The following is a 23,048-nucleotide window of genomic DNA, read 5'->3' as shown; positions in this document are numbered from 1 at the left end:
CATCTTCAAGCAAATGCACTGCATTCATAATAAAAGTGGAAGAAAAACTAATGATGGGTTACTTAAATATTTTTGCTAGAGCCCTTGGTAGAACAAACACATTTAATTTAACTACACTTATATTTGCCTTTGAAATAAACACATTAATTGCCATGTTGTGATAGTAAAGGCCTAAATGTCTCTTAGAAAATGTTTGAGAGGTTAAAATGTATTAGTATGTGTATATTTTTAGCTCACCTGGCTGAAGGACCAATGCACTTAAGCCACGGCAAGACTTAAGTTCATCCATAGTTCACATTAATACAGTGCTGGTCTTATTTTAGCAAAGACCACCATTCACTTTAGTTTTATTACATAGCTGCAGTTCAAAACAACAGTTGCCCCAAGGCTTTATATTAAAGAGACAAAGACCCTGCAATATTACCAAGATACTTGAACAATCATATGACTCCGCCCCCTATGAGCAAGTAGTGCTCCTCACAATGATGACCGCAATTTGGGAGAAGACCTACTGAAGTCATGGACAAATCAGTTGTAGCCAATAAAATAGATTTGCAGATTACACAGGGCCCTTGAAGGACTAGAATTGTCTTATTCTGGCATCTGCACCTGCCACCTCATCACTGCTCACCGCATCAACTTCATTCATAAAATCTCACCGGCGTTGTCGTCCTGCAGTGACCCTGTGAAAATACTCTGCTGCTTGCAAGACTTAAAAGTTTGAGTGTCTCTCATGCGTCTGCGATTAATGTGCAGCGACATCTTTAACAGCACCGTCAGCTGAAGAAGTAGGTGTGAAGTGATTAAGACACCTGTCAGCGTCATCAGTTGTTTTTTTCTTACAAACGATGTGACTGCACTGACAGGGAAACATTAAACATTTAAACCAGCTGCAACCTGCAGGAGAGCACAACGCTTAAAGTAAAAGGTAAGATATCCCTCTTCTTAGTTATATATAATATTTTAATTTTCTTAAATGTGAAAAAATTAAGTAAATTAAACTTTTACTTTCTAAGTCTACCTTTTACTATTTATGAGCAAAATAAAATTTGTTTATAACACAATACAGCATAATAAATCATAAAGCTAATAAAGCACAGACAGAAAACATGTAACTATTGTCATTCAGTAGTAGTTAGTATAGTGAGGTGTTAGTACAATACAACAGCTCACAATTGTGTGTACAGGAGAAGTTTACTTGCTAAAAATACACGGGCAATTTCTTAAACCTGCTTACAGAGATTTATTTTTAGTGTGTTTACATTAGTAACATGTAACAAAGTCAGAATGCTATAAATTGAAGTAAAATAAAACACTATTAATGAAAATATGCTACAAATACTGTTATTATAAATACATTTTAACTGTATAATGTACACAAACCGCAACTTACTGGTGTCCAACTGTAAATTTACTTGAAGGTAGTGGCTGTAATTTAATTTAAAGTACATTTACTGTAATAAAAATGACAGAAAATGTAATTTACTGTAAAGTTACTGCAAACATTTTACTGTAAATTACTGGCATCTAGATGCCGATGAGGTGCTTTAAAATTTGTTTACAGCGAGTTTACATCTAAACACAGAGAAATAGATGTGTGCTGGATGACTGTAATTAAACGTATACTTCTCAGAAAAACATTTTTCCCCCTCTTGTTCTGTTGCAGAGTTCAACAATGTCTCTACTAGTCACGCTGCTTTTGCTGTCGCTGGTTTCTCAGTGTTGGACTGCTCCACAGGTTAGTCGGTATTTTTCTTTTGTCATGTTTAACCCTGATCAGCCTGAGCTGGAACAGAATTTTCTTTTCCCTTTTCAGAGGAGAAACTGGACTTCTCAGGCGATCCTATACCTGAAAGGAGCACGTAAGAACGCACTGACGGCAGCAAACAGTCACCCAGATTTTAGACGTCTATCAGATCGAAACAATATAGTGTGCTGATCTTTTACAGAGGGACGCCGCTCATTTTTGGAGCGTGCCAGAAGAGAGGAAGAAAGCACTTTTCACTCAGGTGTGTGAATACATGATGCAGCTCGAGTAGTGTAATCAGATAAACAAGTAAATATTCTGTGTAAGCTGACTAGTATTGTATTTGGCTCTTAGGAGCCTGTATTCATTTGTAAGAAATCATCCTTTGGAATAAGTTTGTACTTAATATTGTGGTAACTTTTTGTTTTAGTTTGTTTTTACTCACATTTATTGTATTTGTTAGTTTTTTAATGATTTACTTGATTTTATTCATTTTATTGATCTTGTTTGTTTTACACTAACTTGTAAAGCACTATGGTCGAGCTTGTTTGTTTTAAATGTACTCTAGAAATAAGGCTGATATTGTGATTTTGAACTGGTTACATTTTCTGAAACATTTACTAATGTTTCAGAAATCAGTCATTAATGAGAGCTTCTTCTTCTTCTTCTTCTGCTTTTTAATCCTAGGCAGTTTTAAGAGTTTGTTAAATTTTTTAGTTGCAGGTATTTTATTTCCATCAGAGTAAAAACTCCATGAATAAATTATTTTGCTATCATGTTTGAAGTGATGGCTTATTACCAGTTAGAAATCATAATAAATATTACATTTTGTTATGTTTACTTATTAATTTTGTGTTCCTTGTTTTAACCCTTTAAAGCCTGAACAATGAAATAATTACCAGAAAATTAATTTTTTAAAAAAAAACAAAGTGTATTGTGGAATTTATTTAGATTTTAGACAATCCCCACTGATGATGTAGAAGTCTCAAAAACTGTATGTGTCAAATATGATACACGAGGCGTTAAGAGGGTGAAGTGCCACATATGTGATTTCATCAGCCTGATCCTGGGTGTTTATTTCCGAGGGTTTCATACGGAAGATAAAAAAGAGGAAATCTTAGTCTCCTCTTCACACAGCTATATTTGTATTTTGTTGGTTGCACAGTTTTTTGTTTCTTTTCCAAATACTGCCATTTCTGCTCCGATTCTCTGCAGGGACTCACAAGCAGAACAGCGATGGCCGAGGCTCTTCTTTGCTTTTATCCATTTTACTGGAACTCCTACAGCGAGCTGTAGAAGAAGGTAAAACCTTGGAATTCATCACCACCAACACCCTGACTTACCAGATCCTCCTGAACTGCTTTAAGATTATTTATGGCTCTTTTTTTTAATCCTCAGATGCAGGCAATCCAGATAATCACCTGGACTATCAGGAGGTGAATAGAACCCACTTGTGAACATTCATCAGAGCCCAGTTCTATGTTTTTCTGTTTCTTATGTTGCTTGTTACATTTTATTGTTATTGTTGATGTTTGTCTGCGTGTCGCAAATTTGACTTAACTTATAATAAAATGCGCAAAATAAATGAAAATGTCCGTCTGCAAGATGTTAGAGTCTGATTTATGCGTGAGTTTATCTCTTCATTTGACTGTCATCATGTGCAGTTTGGTGGTGTGACGCATGGATGGATTTCCATTTACACTCATCCTTGTCAACTTATTAAAACAATTACGCCAGTCACTCATTCACACCATGAAGTGATTAACACCAGGATGACAAACTATCAGTCACTCATCATCGCGCCGTCTTCACAGCGGTCACTGAGAGAGCCGTGTCGGAGGTAGACGATCGGGATCAGACAGAGTTCATCGACTAATACATTCCAGTAAAATCACCATGAGCTTCCAGCAGGGTTTTAGGATTTATTTTATTGAACCATGTTGTTAGATCATAGGCCACATGTAACACTCTGCTCTTCACTTTCAGCAAAAGAGAAAGCCCATGTTCACAGATTTCTATCACGCTACATAAATAGCCAACACTGAAGAACTGAAACACTGCACTTATTGCTTTAGTCCCTGCTTCTTTTATTAGTTGCCAAAGCAACATGACACGTGGTCCCACAGTGCAACACAGCAAAGGACAAATGAGTCAGAGCATCTCACTCATTATTGGGGTCACCTTTTGGTCTCCAGCGAGCAGAAGTGCACAAACTGACCCCTACGGCTAAATCTGGCTGGATGAAACCCCTCCAAAAATCTGGGAATCTACATAGTGCAGTAGGCTGAAGGTGCAGAGGGGCAAAGCTTTCTGGTGTGACCGTGGAGTGATGCTGAAGGTCATGAGTAGTCAGGAAGGTGTAGCTATTAGCTCCCCCTGCGGGCAGGTTAGACATCCTGCAAGTCCTTCTGGATGTCCCAGAGTGTGTTAGCGCTGGCCTGCAGCTGGGCCACCTCTTCATCTGTCAGGGTCATGTTGATCACGCTAGCCACACCCCCGCTGTTCAGCACGCAGGGCAGACTCAGATAGACCTCGTCACTGATCCCGTACATGCCCTGTTAATGACAAAGCACACTGTCTTTATGTGGAAGGGCTTAGCGTCATAACAAAGACTTGCTATAGAGGTCTAAAGAGGGGAACTATAGGGAAAGCAATTGTTTTTTAAATATTAAAATATGACATTACTGTGTATAGAACAGGGGTGTCGAACTCCAGGCCTCGAGGGCTGGTGTCCTGCAGGTTTTAGATATCACCCTGGGTCAACACACCTGAATCACATGATTAGTTCATTACCAGGTCTCTGGAGAACTTCAAGACATGTTGAGTAGGTCATTTGGCATTTAAATCAGCTGTGTTGGCTCAAGGACCCATCTAAAACCTGCAGGACATCAGCCCTCGAGGCCTGCAGTTCGACACCGCTGATCTAGTGCATCTACACATCATGAAATATATTACATATGTACTCGCACAAGCTCAAAGGGGGTGGAGTTGAAATCTGAACACCCAACGTGGAGCTTGAGCCCACGACCCTGAGATCAACAGTCTTATGCTCTAGCCCAGGGGTGGGGAACTCTGGGCCTCAAGGACCGGTGTCCTGCATGTTTTAGACGTGTCCGTGATCCAACACAGCTGATTTAAATGGTTAAATTACCTCCTCAACATGTCCGGTAATGAGGCCTAGTAATGAACTTATCATTTGATTCATGTGTGTTGACCCAGGGTGATATCTAAAACCTGCAGGACACAGGCCCTTGAGGCCTGGAGTTCCCCACCCTTGCTCTGGTGACTGAGGTTGCCGGGCTTCAACTCTAGAGAACGTGTCGACTGAACCTGCAAATGTTCTGCGTTTTTCCTTGAAACTTGCCTTTTGGAATATATAATGATTATCCAAACAGATGATTACATCTGATGATTCTTTTTTGGCTTAGTGTTTCACTCTTACTATCAGAAAAGTGGCTTGGGAAAAAAAGAGCTTTATTTAACACAACTGGTAATTACACTCACACTTTATACATTTTGGATTCAAAATTCTAGTTAAAGTTATATTTTAAAGAATACTGGGAAATTCTTTAACGAGTACATGAACATGAGCGTCTGTTACCTCCACCATGGTGGAGACGGGATGAATCCTGTTCATGTTCCTTATGAGACTCTCTGTCAGGTCGGCTACGCTGAGACCGATGGCCCAGTTGGTGTAGCCTTTCAGTTTGATCACCTCATAGGCACTAAGAGATATAAAACAAACAAACAAACAAAAACATGTCTAAAGTGTCTAAAATCATGAAAATTCACCGAGATTGATTAAGACAGCGACAGGTAACAGCTAAGGTAGTGATAGGTGATACGTCTGTGTCGTGTCTAAACGGTCAGCCATTGTATTGTGACGTGGTGTTGACTCGGTAAAGATGAGATCTACACTCATCTACACAATATTTTAAACTCGCTGATGTTGATCCAGCATGAAAGAAAGAGAGACTTTTAGCCTGAAGAATTTCAGAATTGAAGAGAAAGTTTGCAGATGAGCTTCCATGTTGGCCTTAGTTTGAAATCTGACCCATGTCAGGGTTTCCGACCAATAAGGTGCAGCTCTTTGCTGACAGTGCACATGTCCAGCATTGACTGTGACTGTGTTATCAACTTGCCCATCAGTGAACAGAGATATCGGCTCACCACTAGCAGGTGAGTTTAAAAAGATCATACTTTAAAATATTGTATCCATAAACTAGATTTAAGCGACCTCCAGCCTACCTGTCCACCACCTTCTTGTGAGTCTCTTTCCAGTTCTCGTCGTCGCTGTCAGTGCCGATATCAGGGTTTAACGTCTGCAGGCTGACTCCAGCCACGTTTGTTCCACTCCACACAGGCACTGTAACACATCTGGAAACCATCAACCTTCATGCACGTACACACCATACACAGTTATTGCCTACAGCATCCTCACCACTTGTGTCTCCATGCTCTCCCAGGATCCATCCGTTGAAGCTGCTCGGGTGGATTCCCAGTTTGTCAGCCATCAGGAAACGGAAGCGTGCCGAGTCCAAGTTGGTGCCGCTGCCGATGACACGGTGCTTTGGAAGCCCGCTCAGTTTCCAGGTCACATAAGTCAGTATATCGACTGTCAGAGAGAGGGAGAGATTTATAGTGTTAAAAGGTGAATACTGCAAGATTTCATGTCTGAGGACGTAAATAAAGAAGAGCTATGTGGTTGGCTGAACCTGGATTGGAAACAACAATGATGACGCAGTCAGGGCTGTATCTGACAATCTGGGGGACGATGTGCTTAAAGATGTTGACGTTTCTCTGAACGAGGTTCAGCCTGCTCTCCCCCTCCTGCTGACGGACTCCAGCGGTCACCACGACGATGCGGGAGTTAGCTGTAACCGAATAGTCTGAAATACAAATTTTAAAAAACAGATCAGTTTGGGTTCACATTCTCCTTCAAACCTTTGCAAAGGTGGGAAATTAAATTTAAACAGCTCCATAGTGAGCTGCACCCTGTAAATACTTTTTAAAGAGTTTTAATTAAAACTAAGGCTGCTTTATGAGATTGAGCTCCTGTGTGTTTGCATGTGTGTGTGTATGTGTGTTTGTCTGCGATATGAACTCGCCTTTATCTGCAACTATTTTGGGGGTTTTGAGGAAGAGGCTGCCATGCTGCAGGTCCATCATCTCTCCTTTCAGCTTATCCTCCACCACATCCACCAGCGCCAGCTCATCAGCCAGCTCCTGCACATATCAGACAAGGTCAAACCGATCCATAGTACAGTTTGCTTGTTGCCATTAGAACTAGTTGAAAAAAAGAACATAATAGAGAGCTTCAAGTGAGTCTGTTTTAAGCCTAATGGCTTAAATAATTGTTTTATGATGTATGATTCAGTCCAACGGTGAAACGGGTTATCTAATTTAAGTGAATGAAAATAAAACCTGAACAGCTTTAGGAGAACTCCACTGTAATCCTTCCTTTTTGATTACAAATACATGTTTCCTTGTTAACAAGTGCAGTAAAGGGATAACGGTCAGATCAGACACCAAGAGATCAGTAATCTCGTGGCAATCTTGGAAGAGCCTGAGTATGATCCCATCTCGTGACCCCAGCAGGCAGCGTGGTAATCTGAGAGGCAGAACCAGTGAGACTCTTACCCTGAGTAGGATGCTGAGAGCGCAGGCCATGCCAACCTGGCCCACACCCACCACTGTAACTTTATTCCTCGGAGGCTCAGGTGGACCACTGAACAGCGGTGTGATCAGTTTCTGCAGGACTGAAGCCATTTTCAGTGCTGAGAAGTGTAAATGAAAGAAGAAAGGGATGAGCGTTTAGGGTCAGGTGAAGCAGCAAAGCATTTTACACAGACACGACAGTAGCCAATGGTCCTGCGTGCAGCCTCGCATGCACACAACTCATAAATAAGTCAGAGTGCAGAGGGATTTCTAACGCAAGCCTGACATACAGTGGCATAGAAGAAAACCACTTCTCAGACACTTCGATCATTTACAGCAGTTTTCTCTTTTTTGAAATGGAACTGAAGGCAAAGGAAGGAGGGCAGGAAAAAGAAAAGGCTTCAAGGACAACTAGAGAGTGCATTATTTCCCTTTCTAGCAGGTATGAAGAAGGCGATCTGCTCTCAGACAGAAACGTATTAGGTCCTGTCTCACGCGTTCTCTATTTGCAGAGAGTTCACCTTGAAATGACATATGGCCAGACACAAAAACACCAGCAATACTTGCATTGTCCGATGAAGCTCCGAGCTGCAAGGTATAAATACCACCATGTAATCAGCATGGCCACCTGGATGGATGACTAAGTCGTGTTCCTACAGAGCTCTGTCCCCCCTCCTGCATCCACAACACCTCCCTGAGTCACAGTTTTTGCAATGCAGTCGGTCCAGGCAAGTATCCGCTCAGCTGCAGCAGTCCCACAGAGCTCATGTGACTCAGGGTTAGATGGAGGAGCTGTCAGCTGCACAGAGCTCCGCTCCTCACCTCCCTCCCTCCTTCCCAAATGAGGAGGACGTAGCAGTATAATCGGATGCCAAACTTGATTGACTGACTGCAGACTGTTAAAGGAGTTACTGTAATCCCTTAACGCTGCTTCCATCTGCTACACCTCACCTCTAATGGGAGGTCTCAAAAGAACAGCTGATTTCTATTTAAAAGGCTTGATAATTTATTCTAAATGAATGAAGGGACCTGCTTTATGTCTCTCTAAGCACAGTTTAAAACACTGGCCTGTAATGAATCTGAAATGATGCTGTTGTTAAACAACCATCAGATACGTTTAGAAATAATTAGATTAAAACCATGCACTGCAAATTGCAAATAATGTAAAGCAAAGGGCACTTATGCTTGAAGAGACAGACATTAACATCCCTGTGCGTCTCTAATAGCAGGCATGAATGCTGAATATGCTGCTATTGAAAGTGCAATGCTGAAACGATCCATTCATTATCCAAGACCGAAGCTGGATTACCAGCTGACAGCACCATGCACTCCAGTCATGTAAATGTGAGCGGTTAATGAGATGGCTTAGCATCCAAGGTCATTGGGGAGGGAAGGAGGGAGGGAGGGTGACAGCAGTTTTCATAACTCTCAGTCAACTGCAGTAGAAGCATGGTTGGTACTCCAACACAGTGAGGTAGTCGGCTGCGACGTCTGAAAAAAGTTACATCTGCCTTGAACTTGAACCTAAACAGCCACTGCGGGGGAGGATGAGATATAATGAATACATGATGACAAAACAAAGCAACAGGAAAGCCTAAAGCCCCAAACTCAGCTATAAAATTAATGTAATGCAGAATTTTAACTTCTAGCTAATTGCCCTGCTTATACATAAACTTTTCATTTGTGGTTGTGAAAACAAATCCCTTAAAAAAAAAAATACTCTGACTGCCACTGTAAACACAAGCAGACCCTACGTATATGTAAACTTAAATGTGACTCACAGTTCTGCACACACTGAAATGGACCACCCTAAAGTGAGAATGAAGAGAGGACTGATGCAAGCAAAACAAAGCCAAAGGCATTCAGGTGTCACAAACTGCTACACATATTTCAACAACAGAAAGATAAAATTATACTATCTACACAACACGGAAATACCGCAGTTCACCTGTTTTGTTGAGCGTCCAGGTATAACTCCTTGGGCTACAGTGAGACTCTCCTCTGTTGTGCTGTACGGTGTGGCTACTCTTCTTCCTGTTGTGCTGTCAGCCTGCAGTCTGCCGGATTTAATGGGCTAAGCCTCTCCGTCCCCTGCAAAGACTCAATTTGGCACTCCATCGGCCACCACAGTCAGCTGGTACATCATTCACTGACACTTCATGCAAAATAACAAAACATGACTACGTATTCCAAAAACATAAACCAAAAATAGAGCTGTTATTGTTGCGGACATTATTGTCACATTTACTTTACATATTCAGTCGGTGAATGAATGCCACATGCCGGTGACTCCAGCAGATTTGGTCTTGTGGCGTTTGTCCTTCTAGCCGGTCTTGGGTTGGAATTAGCAAAGTTAATAATTAACAAACAAAAAGCCCTGCGTTTTAGTGTCAGTACAACACTCACGCACTCTGATGGGCCTGCCTTTTACCTCACTATGTAAATATACTTAATATAAATTAGGTAATTTTGCCTTTATTTCCTGACTTTCAATTATCTTTAAAAACAAACAAACAAACAAACAAACTTATTTCAGCTTGTATTTTTCTTTAAACTGTTCCAAGAAATAGATGTGTGATTCAGCTGCAGGTGTGGACTGACTGAGCATTTGGACGCTGAGTCCTTTTTTACACGCTGCTGGATCTGAGTGTCATGAGGACACTTTGTCAAACACAAGCACACACACCAGTAAACCAGCAGGGGGATACAGTCTCATGCAGAAAAGATTCATAAAACACTGTGTGCAGTTCATGAGGGAAGGCATGAAATGCAGCAAAGTGCAAACGCATTCTTTCATCGCCTTTAAAAAGCCACCAGTGCACGTGCTGTCCTGGAGGCAGCAGTCCAAGCAGAGGTTCCCTGGACCTCCCTCTCTCCAGCCACTTCCTACATATCTTCTGGGGGAATATTGGGAGGTACCTAAACCAGCTGAGATGCATAATCTCTCCAGCTTGTCTTGGGTCTTCACCCAGTACCACGTGCATGAAACACCTTACCTATGAGGCTTTCTGTAGGCATCTTAGTGAGGCCCCTGAACTCAACTCCATGACCTACTACTCTATTGTCATGGAGGTGTCTGTGTGACTGAGTGATCTTGTCCTGGACAATTTGCTGCTTGTAGCGTCTCTTAAGGCAAATTGGTCCTGGGTGAGGGGCCTGACTAAGACCTTGACTTATAGACCAATGGTGCAGGTTACCTTACCCTGGGTAGGGTTACTGGGGCCATCCTGGAGCCTGGTCTGGAAGAGGCCCGCTGTCAAACAAATTAAAGCTAGCTTCTGAGAGCAATGAACACCATTTTTACTTCAGAGATTGTAATTGTCTCCATGAGTTTACAGTGATGACAACAGAAGCTACCATATCTGATTTCTTATTTAATATCACAACAAATGTTCAATAAATGAAAAGCTATGGCGTTCAAAAAAGAAAAACAAAACATGCATAAAACACTTATTGGTCTCAAAGGATTCACAGACAGAAGAAAAAAAAATAATCTAGCAACAACCAAGTTTATTTTATGATACACTGCCTACATTATCATAAATAAACAGATTCAGAATCCTTACCCACATAACCCCTGCCGTTTCTGTCCGTTGTGGGAGAGCTGCCTGATGATCAAATCACTTGAGTTAACTCAGCAAGGTTCAGATTAAGATACAGTATTACTTGCATGTATTGCTTTACAATATGCTATAAAAAGTTGAACACGCCACTTTAGAAAAATATCAAAATAGAAACAATCCCGCCACCGAGAAATCTTCCAACATCCCCTCGAGTAAATGCATCCTTGCTTGTTACTCCAAGCGGATAAACAACCCCATTCGGAGAAACCTGGAGCGTCTTTACAATTTTGCCCAGGCGGAACTTGTGACAAAAATAAAATGAGGGTAACTGTTTGGAGAAAAAAAAAAAGAGGAGAGGAAAAATAAAAAATAAAAAAATAAAAGGATTTACTTTCCTCCTCTTGGAAACACCTGCAGCCTGTGAGGTGGGCTATGTGGGTGCACGCTAAACAGCCAGCCCTGCATAAAGGACCGAAGGATCAGAAATCTTATAAAAACAGGACAAAAGAAAAAGCACAACAGAGCACTACAACTCAACGCGTAGAAACTCACATGAACTGGACTGGCAGGGATGGACGAAACCAGTAACCTGTGATCGCTGAATTCTTTATTTTCCTTATAATTTTCTGTTTGCAAGTCTTAAACGAAAATGTCGATGCAAGAGGCAGAAAGCAGAGTAAACTTTATAACCTCAACCTGCCAAGTGTAAAAATCGCTACAATACACAAAGCTGAGAATTAAAATTTAAGCCATGATCACAAATCCCGTTATGAGAGATCTTAGCAGTGATCAGCTATTTAAAAAAAGATTTAAAAAAAAAAAAAAAAAGCTTCTAATTCATGCTTGAACGTGGGCCGATTTTCCTCATGCAGTGATGTGACCTGATTACACCACGCCTCCTCCCAACACAGACCACATGAAAAACGTTTGAGCTGAATCAACCTGAGCACCATAGAAATAAATCAAATATTCTACTTAACACTATAGCTGGAGAGAAAATGTTGAAATTGATACCAATGACGCACTGATTGTGAAAATTTGGCCTGACAGCGATGCTTACAGTGACAGTACGGCCTAAAGCTAATGCTGGCTTTTATTTATCTTGTTTTTATATTCCTCTTTTGTGGCAGGGAAACACATAAATCATCATCATATTAACTAAATATCATTTTATCAAACCATCTGTGAACATTTAGCACAAAACAGATGACACACAACAAATAACCCCCTCCCCCAATGCCAATGAAATGTCATCATATTTGCCAATAAGCTGATCAGTTAACAAGGCCAGTAACAACCAACACCATTCGATACATGAGTGCGTCCCTATTTGATAAAGAAACACGGGTGTAGACATTCTGGTGTTAGTATAAGCGCTGCTCTGTGCTTGGGGATAAAAAGAAAAAAGAAAATTATATATATGTAGATGTACGGGAGGGCACTAAGTGCTAATAGTGTCCAGGCACTTCACCGTCAGAAAACACCTGGCACACGGCGTCGGAAAAAAAAAAAAAAACTACAGTATGACCTTTAAAAACTACAACCATGCACGGATAAAAATGGCCTCTCCGTTCTGCACTCATTTCTACATATGAGGGTTATAATACACACAAAGACACAAACAATTCACAGATTAAAATCAACATTAAAATTAGTCTCTTCTGACTGCCACAAACAGTGTTATCCAGAAGCTACTGTTTGAATATACCTCCCTCTTGTGGCAGGAGGAAAGTCAGAGTCCAGAGAGGACAATTTTTAATCGTTCCAATTAAATCTGTCCACACATGGAGGAAAAGAGGTGAGCAAGGTTTACTGCTTGAGTTGTGGTGTGCTGTGGTGGGCGGCAGGGAGGTGCTGTGGATATGGCGAGGGGCTGCTGATGGTCTTTACTTGGGGATGCCCTCTGTGACACCGCTGCCGCTGATGCCCAGGTAGGTGGCGACTTTGTCCACGGCGCTTTGGACCGGGACGACGACGCTGTCAGAGAGGCCTTTGAGGGTATTGATCTGATCGGCGTCCAGGTTCTGGTAGACAAAGAACAGAGAAGCGCACACCACCACAAGGAGCAGGAGCTTGAGCAGCAGGGGCAGGAAGCTTCGTCGAACCGGTGCTGCGTTTGGGGAGACCGTGAAGCTCGGCCGGGACAGAGACTCAGAATACAAGTTGTATTCGGTGTGGACATCGGTCTTCACACGGGACTCATCCAGCCAGTACTCACTTGGTTTTAAAGGCCGACCAGCTGCCCCTCTGATTGGACGCCTGCAGGTCGCACTGATAAAAAAAAAAAAAAACCCCAAAAAACCCAAAACAAAAGCAGGAAAAATTTGATTAGACTGAAATTAAATAAATACATCTGTGCACTCAACAGTTTTCCCCACAGCTCGCGCTCACATATTACGATCTTTTCTGAGCAGATCAAAAGGATCTAGACCCAAATTTAAAGATTTTAAATATTTAACCTTGCCATTTAAAGAACTTCTTTTCTTTGCACAAAATAAAGCAACATTATCTTTTTGTGCTGTAATGTGAATTAATCTAGTTCCAAAAAAACAAAAAAAACCCCCCAAAAACTCTAGAGCAGGGGCATCTCAAACTCGCGGCCCACGTCACCCCTACTTGCATAATGCAATTTGGCCCTTGAAGTTATTTTTTGTTAGGGAGGATTTGTTTTTTTTTTATTGAGTGTTAAAATAAGTTCTTTAAAAAGCAAAAAACAAATATTCAATATGAAGGCCATATGAGCAGAGAGTACAAACATGTTGAGGGATTAGCTGTGTTAGTTCAGTGAGAGAGTATTTGTAAAGAAAACATTTTTTCACTAGCAATCAAAAACTAATGTGTACAGTTATGTCTGCATTTTACTTTTGCTAAATACGAACAAAACTGTAGCTGAAGCGCTGCCACGTATCTGGCCAGAAGGAGAATACCAATTTGTTTATTTAGTAGTTCAATAAAAGGCTGCTCTAGAGCATGAGGTGAATACTTCAAGTGTGAGCTGGGTTTTGAGAGGAACTGATTGAAGTTTTCTTCAATGGGAATTTTTATGAGTCTTTGTGACCAATATTGTCAGCACACAAAACAAAAATTCAGTATTTTCTTCAGTTGATTTTTTGTGTGTTCAGAAAAAAAACTTGTATAAGTTTTGGTATTTTATTAAAAGTGCTCCAAGTAGATGGAAAGAACTGCAAGTGATTTACAGCATTTCCCAGCCATTTTTAATGTCTTTGTTAGAGATGGACCGATCCGATATTACGTATCGGTCCGATACTGACCTAAATTACTGGTTAGCATTTTAAAAGAGATTGTTGTTTGTGTTCTTGCTTGGGTGGAGTGTGAGTGGGCCAATGTTTTGTTGCGTTCAAGACAGGCCTAGACCTAGAACGTAACATAAAGAACACGCCAGCGAAGACAGACGAAGGCTGAAGCGGTCATTCTTGTTTGGGTGGTGTGTGAGTGGGCCAACTTCTTGTTGCGTTCAATACTTGCCTAGACTAAGAACGTAACACTTTTAATAAATAATTATCTGAATCTTACACCCAAAGGTTTAATCTGATGTAAAATGTATAGAAGTCCATTACTGTATATAGTACCTATTAAGTCTAATATACCCTAGTAAGCTATAGTACTTTTTCCCTTTGGGAAGGTACCAGCTGTGCAGTCTGCAGTTCTGTTGAAGAAAGATGTTGAATCTATTTAAATATTGTAGAAAAATAATTGATTTCTGTGGATTTTTTTTTTTTTTTTCCCCCCACACTGCATCAAATTAAAGTTGATTATGTCGATTAAGCATCATGAGGTGGAGGGTGGGGGGGTTCCCTATTTTTTATTTTTTTTTGCTGGGAGTTTACAACCCTATTAGTTAAGTAGGTAAGTACTCCTTAAAATACCAGAATAGGAAAGATGGAGTAGGTTTAAGTTTATTAGATTGATCATTATTGCTGAACTATGAAATATTTTGGGTGCAGTGTATTTCTTGCATACAGGTATAACAATAGCTTTAGTGGGTTTTTAAAACTTGAGTTTGAACTTATACAAAATGCAGCAAGATATTAAAAAAAAAAAAAAAACAACAGTTTTATTGATTAAAAACACACTATATCGGATTCATATCGGTATCGGCCGATATCCAAATTTATGATATCGGTATTGGACATAAAAAAGTGGTATCGTGCCATCTCTAGTCTTTGTATGCTATGTTTAGCTTTTTTATGTAGTTTGGGTAAAGTGTCAAAGCCAAGCAGATTTTTAGTTTGAGCTAACAAATGTTGATCAGTTTTACTTACACACCTTGCAGATTACTGGCTTTGTGTTAGCATTACGTAGTAAACAGTAGGGCTGCTCGATTATGGCAAAAATGATAATCACGATTATTTTCACCGAAATTGAGATCTCGATTATTTGACGATATTTATTTAACCCTTTAAGACCTACCATAGAACCAAGTCCGCCAGAGCTTATATTATTTTTTTTGTACATGCTGTAGTGCCATTTGTGGGAGCATTTCAAGTTGCTATACATCAATACAACTGTTATAGCCCATATTTTAATAATATGTATGCATTAAGTCCATAGTAACTACATTAATTGCAAACAAGTGCAATAAACTACAAAAAAATTGAAAATCGTTTTTGTTTTGTTTACATATATTTCTACTTGGAGAAATTTAAGAGGTTTATCCCTCAAAACTTTAAATACAAAAAAGTTGCAAAAAATAGTTTACAACAACAGGAAATTTATTTTGAGTGTCTTCATAGTTTTATTTTGGAGATACAGCAATTTTTATATACTGCAGGAAAAACAAAAAAAACAATCCTATGATGCAAATTTGCAAAGAAAACAGCACGTGCATCAAAATAAACTATTTCCAGCTGTGCAATTCGAGTTCTAAGCATCCCAGAAACTATTCAGAAAAGTATAGAGTCAAACATGACTTATAAAAACACTAGTATAAGTATAGTATAGTATAGTTTTTTACTTAAGGCCTACAAGTAAAAAACTACATTTTCCGCAAAAATGACATCACTTCCGGTTTCGGGCAGGAAATGCGATAGTTCGAGTTGACGTCTTTTTCAAAGTGGGAAGTGTTAGGAACAGCTGATGGATCGGCAAAGCGTGTTTCTGGAATATTATGTTTTTGTTCCTGCAAGCGCTTTTTATGCAATTTTTGCAAAGCTTTATGTGGAAGGAAACCGTGACCGAGGACAAGCTGATGGCATAAGATGTAAGTACAACTCCTCCGGTTTCATATGCAAAACAAATTATTGCGCTAGCTTAGCGGTTCAGGTTCTACAGGGATTTAAAAATAGTTACGCAAAACAGAGTGTGCTGCTCTGACTTTGCAGACTTTGCACAGAAGCTCCTGGTCACCGGCTTTAAAGGGTTAACAATAACAATGTATTGAATAATGACTTTAAAAAATAATATAAAATAGTGTGCAAATACTGATAACAGTGCAAATGTTTGCAATATAAGAAATAAATGAAAAATGTAAACATCTATGTTTAGTCAACTTTGCAGTGTTGCTCTGTGGTGCAGCTACTACATCGTAGCAAAGTTTACACACTGTCTACTTGATCCACGTCTAACTCCGCCAACCCATAATGTTTCCACACCACTGAAGTTTTTTTTTTTAACCTCTTTTCAAACAACGGCAGTCACTCTCCTCTCCAAATAACTTCTGCTTAGCTTTCCGAGCTTCCCTCGGGTCCTCTTAATTGTTGTGACACGTGTTCGAAATGGAGAGCGGTGCGCTTGACTTACCACACGGAGCAGCGCGAGAGTAAAGCATGAGGGAGGGTCTAATAATCGGCTCAGTCATTTTTAATGATCGTTGAAAGCCCAGATCGTAATCGTGATTAAAATTCGATTAATTGAGCAGCCCTAGTAAACAGACATAGTCACAGCCTTCTGTGTATTCCAAATTATAACAACTAGAGCTGGGCGATATGAGATTTTTTCATATCACGATATGTTTTTTTCATTTCAGGCGATAACGATATCTATCACGATATAAGCCAAATAACTATATTTGTAAGATTTAAATGTGCCATTGCTCACAAGTAAAATGTGAAATAATCAGCAGCTTGTTTTTATTTAAATATTTATTTCCCATAATAAGTTCAACAGGGTAGATGTACTTAAGGAACATGAGACTTTTTCAGATAGATAAAGGCAAATATTGCAAACTACACAAAAGGCAGCCGCTAAAGCGTTTAAGTTTCAAAATAGAACAAACGAAACAGACTAAATTGTCAATTCCACTTAGAAACAAAATATTAATTCTAAAAATAAATCTTAGTTTGTTTTACAGAAGAACAGACAAAACTGACTAACTTTTGTCAATATCAAATAAACTGAGAACTAAAAGGAAATTCTCAATCTCTCCTTGTTGTATAGCTTAGCTTTTCAAACAGTTTTAACAGTTACTTTAGTCTGACAAAAGCCGAATGACGAATTAGCGCTTCCAGTCAGAGACTGAGGCTACGTCCACACGTACACGGGTATTTTTGAAAACGGAGATTTTCGGTTTTCGTTTTAAAAAATAATCCCGTCCACACGTAAAGGCAGAAATGAAGGAAAACGCTGCTATGAACATGCCAAAGCAGCAGGTGGCGCTAGATTCCTAACCGTGCAGAAATGTTGGCCAATCAGAAGTCTAGAAGCCTCGGTGGGAAAAAGTAAACAAAGCTGGGGCATAGAAGCAGAACCGAGTCGTATGTGTGGAGGGACAGTAACTGTGTGTATATGTAAGCATTTAAACACTGCAGAGAGTAGAATTAACAGTAACAGTATTGTAGAAATTCATTTCACCGAAACAATAACGTGGCGCACAGTGTGACGCATGCACCAGTTTATTGTATTTCCAGACTTGCTTTCGGCACAATTTACAGTGCACGCTACTCTGTTTTTTGTCAGACTTGAAATAGCCGAAATACCTTCACACTACGGAACTTCTATGGCTCTTCCGTTCGACAATCTCTCCGGCATTGGAACCATCATCTGTTTTCTCTTCGGTCACGCTCGGTTGATTTTTCTAGTCGGCACACTCATTTCCTCCATTACGCGCTGGCTCCATTACCCGCTGGCTGCTTCCCAAACAAACACACGTGCGGCTTGGCACTTGTGCTGTACGTAACAAGTCACGCGACGTGACGCTGCGGCTGTGATTGGTTCAGCTCTGCGCTACTGAATTTGGATCGGCTGACCTTTTTTTTTTTTTTTTTTTTTAAGAGGACAAGAGCGGCGAGGTCTATCGCGATAGCTTAATTTCTCTATCGAGTAAAAGTTATATCGCGATACATATCGTTATCGTTCTATCGCCCAGCTCTAATAACAACCCATGTTTAGTTTTTTTTTTGGCTACCAAGAACAATTACACTTGCTGGAGTCTGCACTGTAGCACTGTCAAAAGCCCTCCGACTCTCTAACACATCACAGTAGTCGTGTTCTTTAATATTTCCAAATATCCGGTTCGCATGTTCCATACAACTGTCTCAAAACAAATAAAGACAAATAACATAAAACATGATTATCAGGTGTTACCTGATGCCGGTTGGTGTGCTTATTTCATTGGCAAGGATATCTTCAACCACACTCTCAGTGGCCTTTTTAGGGGTCTCTTCAGGAATTTCCTCCACCACCTGTCAGTGTAACATAAAACATGTTCACGCAAACTGAAACTATGCTGTAATTATAGTGGGGAGCGATGAAGGGAGATGAGCAGGTTAGTGAGGTATGCAGAGCTTGAAGTCAACATCTTTAGTGTTATGATTTCAGTGTTATTCTAGTGGCACTCTTTTTACCTAACTAGATGCTGATACTAAATAAAACTAACCACAACTCCTGGCCTGAAGCTGGTGAAGTTTTAGTTTAAAATTGACTTTAACCTCCTAGGACCTGGTGTCCACATATGTGGACATCACATTTTGGATTATTTAGACCAAAATACTCAATTTTGCTCTACAAGGGCCTGATATCCACTTACGAGGACATTATACTGATACTGTTCTACTAAACAATTGAAACAAATATCCTCATGTGGCTCTTATTTTTCTTAAAAACAAAAATAAGGTTAAAAAAAAAAAAATCTGGTAATTCTTTCTTTTTACATTTATCAGGCCCCAATATGCCCAAATATTTTATAGTGTCACATTTTTACTGAATATTTCCTTTTGCTGAGGAAATGTGTTACACATTCACCCTTTTGAGCTGAACATTGGGAATACCACCACATCGCACCCTGCAGTTAAACTGAAGCTGTGCAAACTCTGCGTGCTGCAGAGTGACGAGAACGTGCATGCATTCAGTTGGTGATGCAGAAAAACATCATTAACTGAATCCAGAGTGGGTCAAGTGACACATGAACTTATCTTTATGCTTGGTCTGTTTTACTCTGTGGGAATTGTTGTGAATAAGATGGGTTAGAAAAATATTAGTCTATTTGTTGGCTTTTTAGTAATCTATAATATTAAATAACTAAATCCACTTAAGACACTTTGCACTCTGAGACTGCCAATTATTATTACTGATGCAGAGCTGGTAGAGTGAGCCTCACCTTTGTCTGCCGTTTGCTGCTGGTTCTGACAGTGACAGGAGCTTTTCCTCTGCTCCTCACAGACTTCTCTACCACAGGAACTGGCTCTGGTTCAGGGGCAGGGACCTCCTCTGTGTGAAGATTGAAATGAGGGAACATCAATATCATGATGTGTATTTGTAATACCCATGGGATATTACAAATATGTATAATGTGTAATACTCATGGGCCTATTGCAACCAATTTGAAAACTTTTTCCTCGATGAAACCCCCAACCAACCAACACCCCCCCAAGGGCTCACCGTCTTCTTTGTCGCTGTACTGGTCAGAGTTTGTGTTGCCGTTCTGATTACTGTCTGCCTTGGGGAGAGTTGTGACAGTAGGAGCTTCGGGTTCAGCTGGAGGCTGGTCCAAAAGCTTCTGCAGCCTCTTCTCATACACCTTACGGGTAGAGGCTGAAAGGACACAGAGGGATTAAAGGGGAAATAATTCATGCCTTTCATTAAACGTTTGCATAGTATTTGCCTTAGTTTTCTTTTCAGATTTACCGGTATCTTTGTATCATTTCATTTTCATTGTATGATTATGCAATGTTCTGCATAGTACAGATTTTTATAATTTTTTTGGACAATGGATTTGATTCTTATCATAAAACGTTTTGTGTTAGGTGTGCCTTGATGCATTGGTTAATCTGCCTGCATATTGTTTTTTTTCTATCATCTGGTTAAAATGCTCGCTGATTCACCGTACTGACTGGCTGTGGAGGCTCATCTGCACGTCTCCCTCTCCTCAAGCTTTTTTTCCTCAGTTGCTTTTTGCATTTTTCTTATTTATTATAAGTGGAGTGGGAGTTACCAGCAGTAACTAACAGTAGAAACAAACTTACTAAAAATGACTGTTTTCAGTTTTAGATTTGTTTAGTTCACTAATTTAGCCCAACTCTAATCTGTTTCTTTTCCCTGACCTCTCATCACCTTTGTATTTAATCATTGCAAGTAATTATGTTCATCTCACATAACTAATATATTAGGCTCCTTGTAGTCGTGGATTTAGCAACAATCCACGGCACAGTGTAACAAATGCACTGCCATTTTTATTTTTATAACTGGAAAACCCTTGACTAACTGTTTTGCTGTTACAAAAAATGGGTTTAAAAATATAATTTACCTTTAAAACAAACATATTCTCTTATGACAGCATAGGTCTTGACATTTATTGTTGGACTAGACTTGTTTTGACTACGGTGTTGTACATTTGTATAGTCTTGGGTTGGGTTGGAATTAGATCAAATCTTACACTAAAAAAAAAAAAAAAAAAAAAAAAAAGAAGCCAGATTTTCCTGTTTCGACTGTGATTAGTATAAAAATATCACGCTATTCGTATCATTGTTTGATTCAGTTTTTAAAGGATTTATTGCGATTGCTTTTTTTCTTTTTTAAAATTTTCCTTTTTAAAAATATTTTTAATTTTTCTGTTTGTATCTGTGCTCTTGCCATCTTGATAAATTACATTTGTTTTATTTTGCATGTGTAGGACATGAATGAATGAATCCAGGGAACTCACCAACAATGGGTCCTACGTCCACACCATGCTTTGCCAGCTGCTGTTTTAAGTCTTCATCAGTCAGATCTGTCACCTCCACTTCCTCCGCGCGAGGCTTGTCTGTCTTTCTGGTAGCTTTCTGTAAAAAAGGTGAAAAAAAAAAAAGAAGAAACATTAGTGTTGCAATTTTCGAAACATAAACCAGTCCAATCAGACGCGTGGAGACTACCATCAAACCACAGGTGGAAAAAAGTAAAAATAAAACCTAATTTTTAGCAATTAGAAACTTACCCTTCCGGAGCGACTTTTGTTTGACACCACCGGGGCAGGTAACTCTTCATCGCTGGAGAAGGTGTCTGCAGGTGGGGTCTTCTTGTTGTTCAGTACGGTCAGGTTCTTCAGATACAGCTGCACATACACTTCTTTTTTATGCTCTCCGCTCGGAAGGGGCACATTGTTTGCCGTAAGCTCGTTTTTCAGCTTGTCTTTCGTGAGAACTGACGGATCTTCGAGGAATTCTGCCATTCTAACTTTATTTTTATTGTTAAAAAATCTCTGAGCGATTTCCTTCGTGACTAACGGAAGCTAGTTCGCCGAGCCGCTACAAACAACACCGGGAACGTGACGGAATAGCGCTGTTGTCAAACAGAAGTGGCGCCTACCCGCTGCCAATTAAGCTAGCAGGACAGAAGCGGTTTATTAAGATAAACGCCCAATTCTTCTCGTTAGCCTATCGGTTCAACTATTTACAGATAGCTTTGATTTTTCGAAAACAGATAAGCGCGTTTGCTGTAAATGAAATCAGTGAAAAAAGCTAAATTAACTTAATGTAATTTGACTGAATTAGCTTAGCTTCAAACCGGTCCACTTGCTTCTGTCTGTCCGCGGTCGCAACAGGGCCAAACATCAAACAGCGCCGCTATTGGATGGAAGTCCTCAGTAAACTCTTCTCTGATTGGCTTGCTATGAATGGAACCTTGGCAGGCTGCCGCGACAAAGAAACCGAAGCTTTGTGGGTTTTGGAGAACAGCTTTACATTAAATCCCGTCGACGAAATTCGCATATTAGTTTCATTTTCAGGACTTTATTGATACTGGGATTTTATGAAGCGGCCAGATGCGAGTTTAAAACACTAATTTGATTCGCTGCAACAAGGAAAGAGATAACAATGTTACAATGGCAATAGCTGTTAAAAGCTTTCATACAGCTGCAGTTTCTATCCATCCCGTTTGCCACATGAATTTAGTCTAATCATTAGTAGTAAATAACTTGATTATCTGTAATAATATAGAGCCCCTACAGATTTTCATGCTACACATGGCAATGGGCGTATGTTCCACGATTTAGATGAAATCTGCCTCTGTAACAGAAGAGGGCAGCATAATGCCGCATAGTTTTTGAAAAGAAATCGGTTATCCAAGGCTTAATGCTGTTTATTATGAAGTCAGAAAGCAAGCAAACTTTATTAACGTTATAAATGCACAAATGCTGCTTTGCAGGGATAAGGCAAGCAGGTATAATTACTTGGCAACTTTCACAAGAATAATAAAAAAATATATTTAAAGAAAGAAAAAGAGCACTGAAAAAAAGCCAAGAATATGTTTTAAGACTTTTTTCCATGGATGTTTACCAAGGATCTGCATGATCATCAGATTTTAATCTATAAGCATGAATACTTTTGTAGACAGAAGGACAGCTTAAAAGATGAAAACATGCTTGCTATATTGCATTACAAGTTGCACATCTTTAGTTTTTTTTATAGAGTGCTGGACAAATGGGGTCATCTACTAATTGGAAGGTTGGTGGTTTGATACCTTGCTGCTCCTTTATGTATGCCAGAGTATCCTTCGGTAAGATACTAAATTTTAAGTTGCTCTCTGATGCATCCATCAAACGATGAATGTGTGTGAATGTTAGGTAGAAAAGACATATAAAAAGTGCTTTTATGAATGGGTGAATGAGGCATGTTGTATAAAGCACTGTGAGTGCTCAAGTAAAGTAGAAA

General features: G+C 39.8%; 3 protein-coding genes across 6 annotated transcripts; 1 reads left to right on the top strand and 2 right to left on the bottom strand.

The window, feature by feature from the left end:
- The first annotated feature begins 659 nt into the window (after positions 1–659).
- LOC113026539 (spexin prohormone 1-like) lies at positions 660–3,366 on the top strand. Of its 2 annotated transcripts, XM_026175446.2 has the most exons (7): positions 660–788; positions 867–928; positions 1,667–1,738; positions 1,817–1,862; positions 1,950–2,009; positions 2,963–3,049; positions 3,146–3,366. In XM_026175446.2, exons 3-7 carry the CDS (start codon positions 1,676–1,678, stop codon positions 3,202–3,204), a joined length of 315 nt encoding a protein of 104 aa, XP_026031231.1. In that variant the 5' UTR covers positions 660–788; positions 867–928; positions 1,667–1,675; the 3' UTR covers positions 3,205–3,366. The 2 variants fall into 2 exon arrangements, with proteins under 2 accessions (XP_026031231.1, XP_080159965.1); XM_080303839.1 differs by lacking the exon at positions 660–788 and having other exon boundaries at positions 789–928.
- A 289-nt stretch (positions 3,367–3,655) lies between these two features.
- On the bottom strand, positions 3,656–9,492 carry ldhbb (lactate dehydrogenase Bb). 3 transcript variants are annotated; one of them, XM_026175443.2, is made up of 9 exons: positions 9,354–9,475; positions 9,187–9,214; positions 7,388–7,524; positions 6,856–6,973; positions 6,463–6,636; positions 6,189–6,362; positions 5,996–6,113; positions 5,349–5,472; positions 3,656–4,302 (listed from the first exon to the last, which is right to left on the bottom strand). In XM_026175443.2, the coding sequence occupies exons 3-9, from the start codon at positions 7,514–7,516 to the stop codon at positions 4,135–4,137; spliced, it is 1,005 nt and encodes a 334-aa protein (XP_026031228.1). In that variant the 5' UTR covers positions 7,517–7,524; positions 9,187–9,214; positions 9,354–9,475; the 3' UTR covers positions 3,656–4,134. The 3 variants fall into 3 exon arrangements, with proteins under 3 accessions (XP_026031228.1, XP_026031227.1, XP_080159964.1); XM_026175442.2 differs by lacking the exon at positions 9,187–9,214 and having other exon boundaries at positions 9,354–9,492; XM_080303838.1 differs by lacking the exons at positions 9,187–9,214; positions 9,354–9,475 and adding an exon at positions 7,973–8,208.
- A 2,066-nt stretch (positions 9,493–11,558) lies between these two features.
- On the bottom strand, positions 11,559–21,949 carry tmpob (thymopoietin b). The gene is made up of 6 exons (XM_075410377.2): positions 21,335–21,949; positions 21,065–21,182; positions 19,804–19,956; positions 19,523–19,632; positions 18,511–18,608; positions 11,559–13,239 (listed from the first exon to the last, which is right to left on the bottom strand). Exons 1-6 carry the CDS (start codon positions 21,566–21,568, stop codon positions 12,855–12,857), a joined length of 1,098 nt encoding a protein of 365 aa, XP_075266492.2. The 5' UTR covers positions 21,569–21,949; the 3' UTR covers positions 11,559–12,854.
- Between the last annotated feature and the right edge of the window lie 1,099 nt (positions 21,950–23,048).

This window comes from Astatotilapia calliptera, chromosome 7, assembly GCF_964374335.1.
Source record: "Astatotilapia calliptera chromosome 7, fAstCal68.1, whole genome shotgun sequence".
NCBI classification, from domain to species: Eukaryota; Metazoa; Chordata; class Actinopteri; order Cichliformes; family Cichlidae; genus Astatotilapia; species Astatotilapia calliptera.
This window is presented reverse-complemented; position numbering and strand designations above follow the sequence as displayed.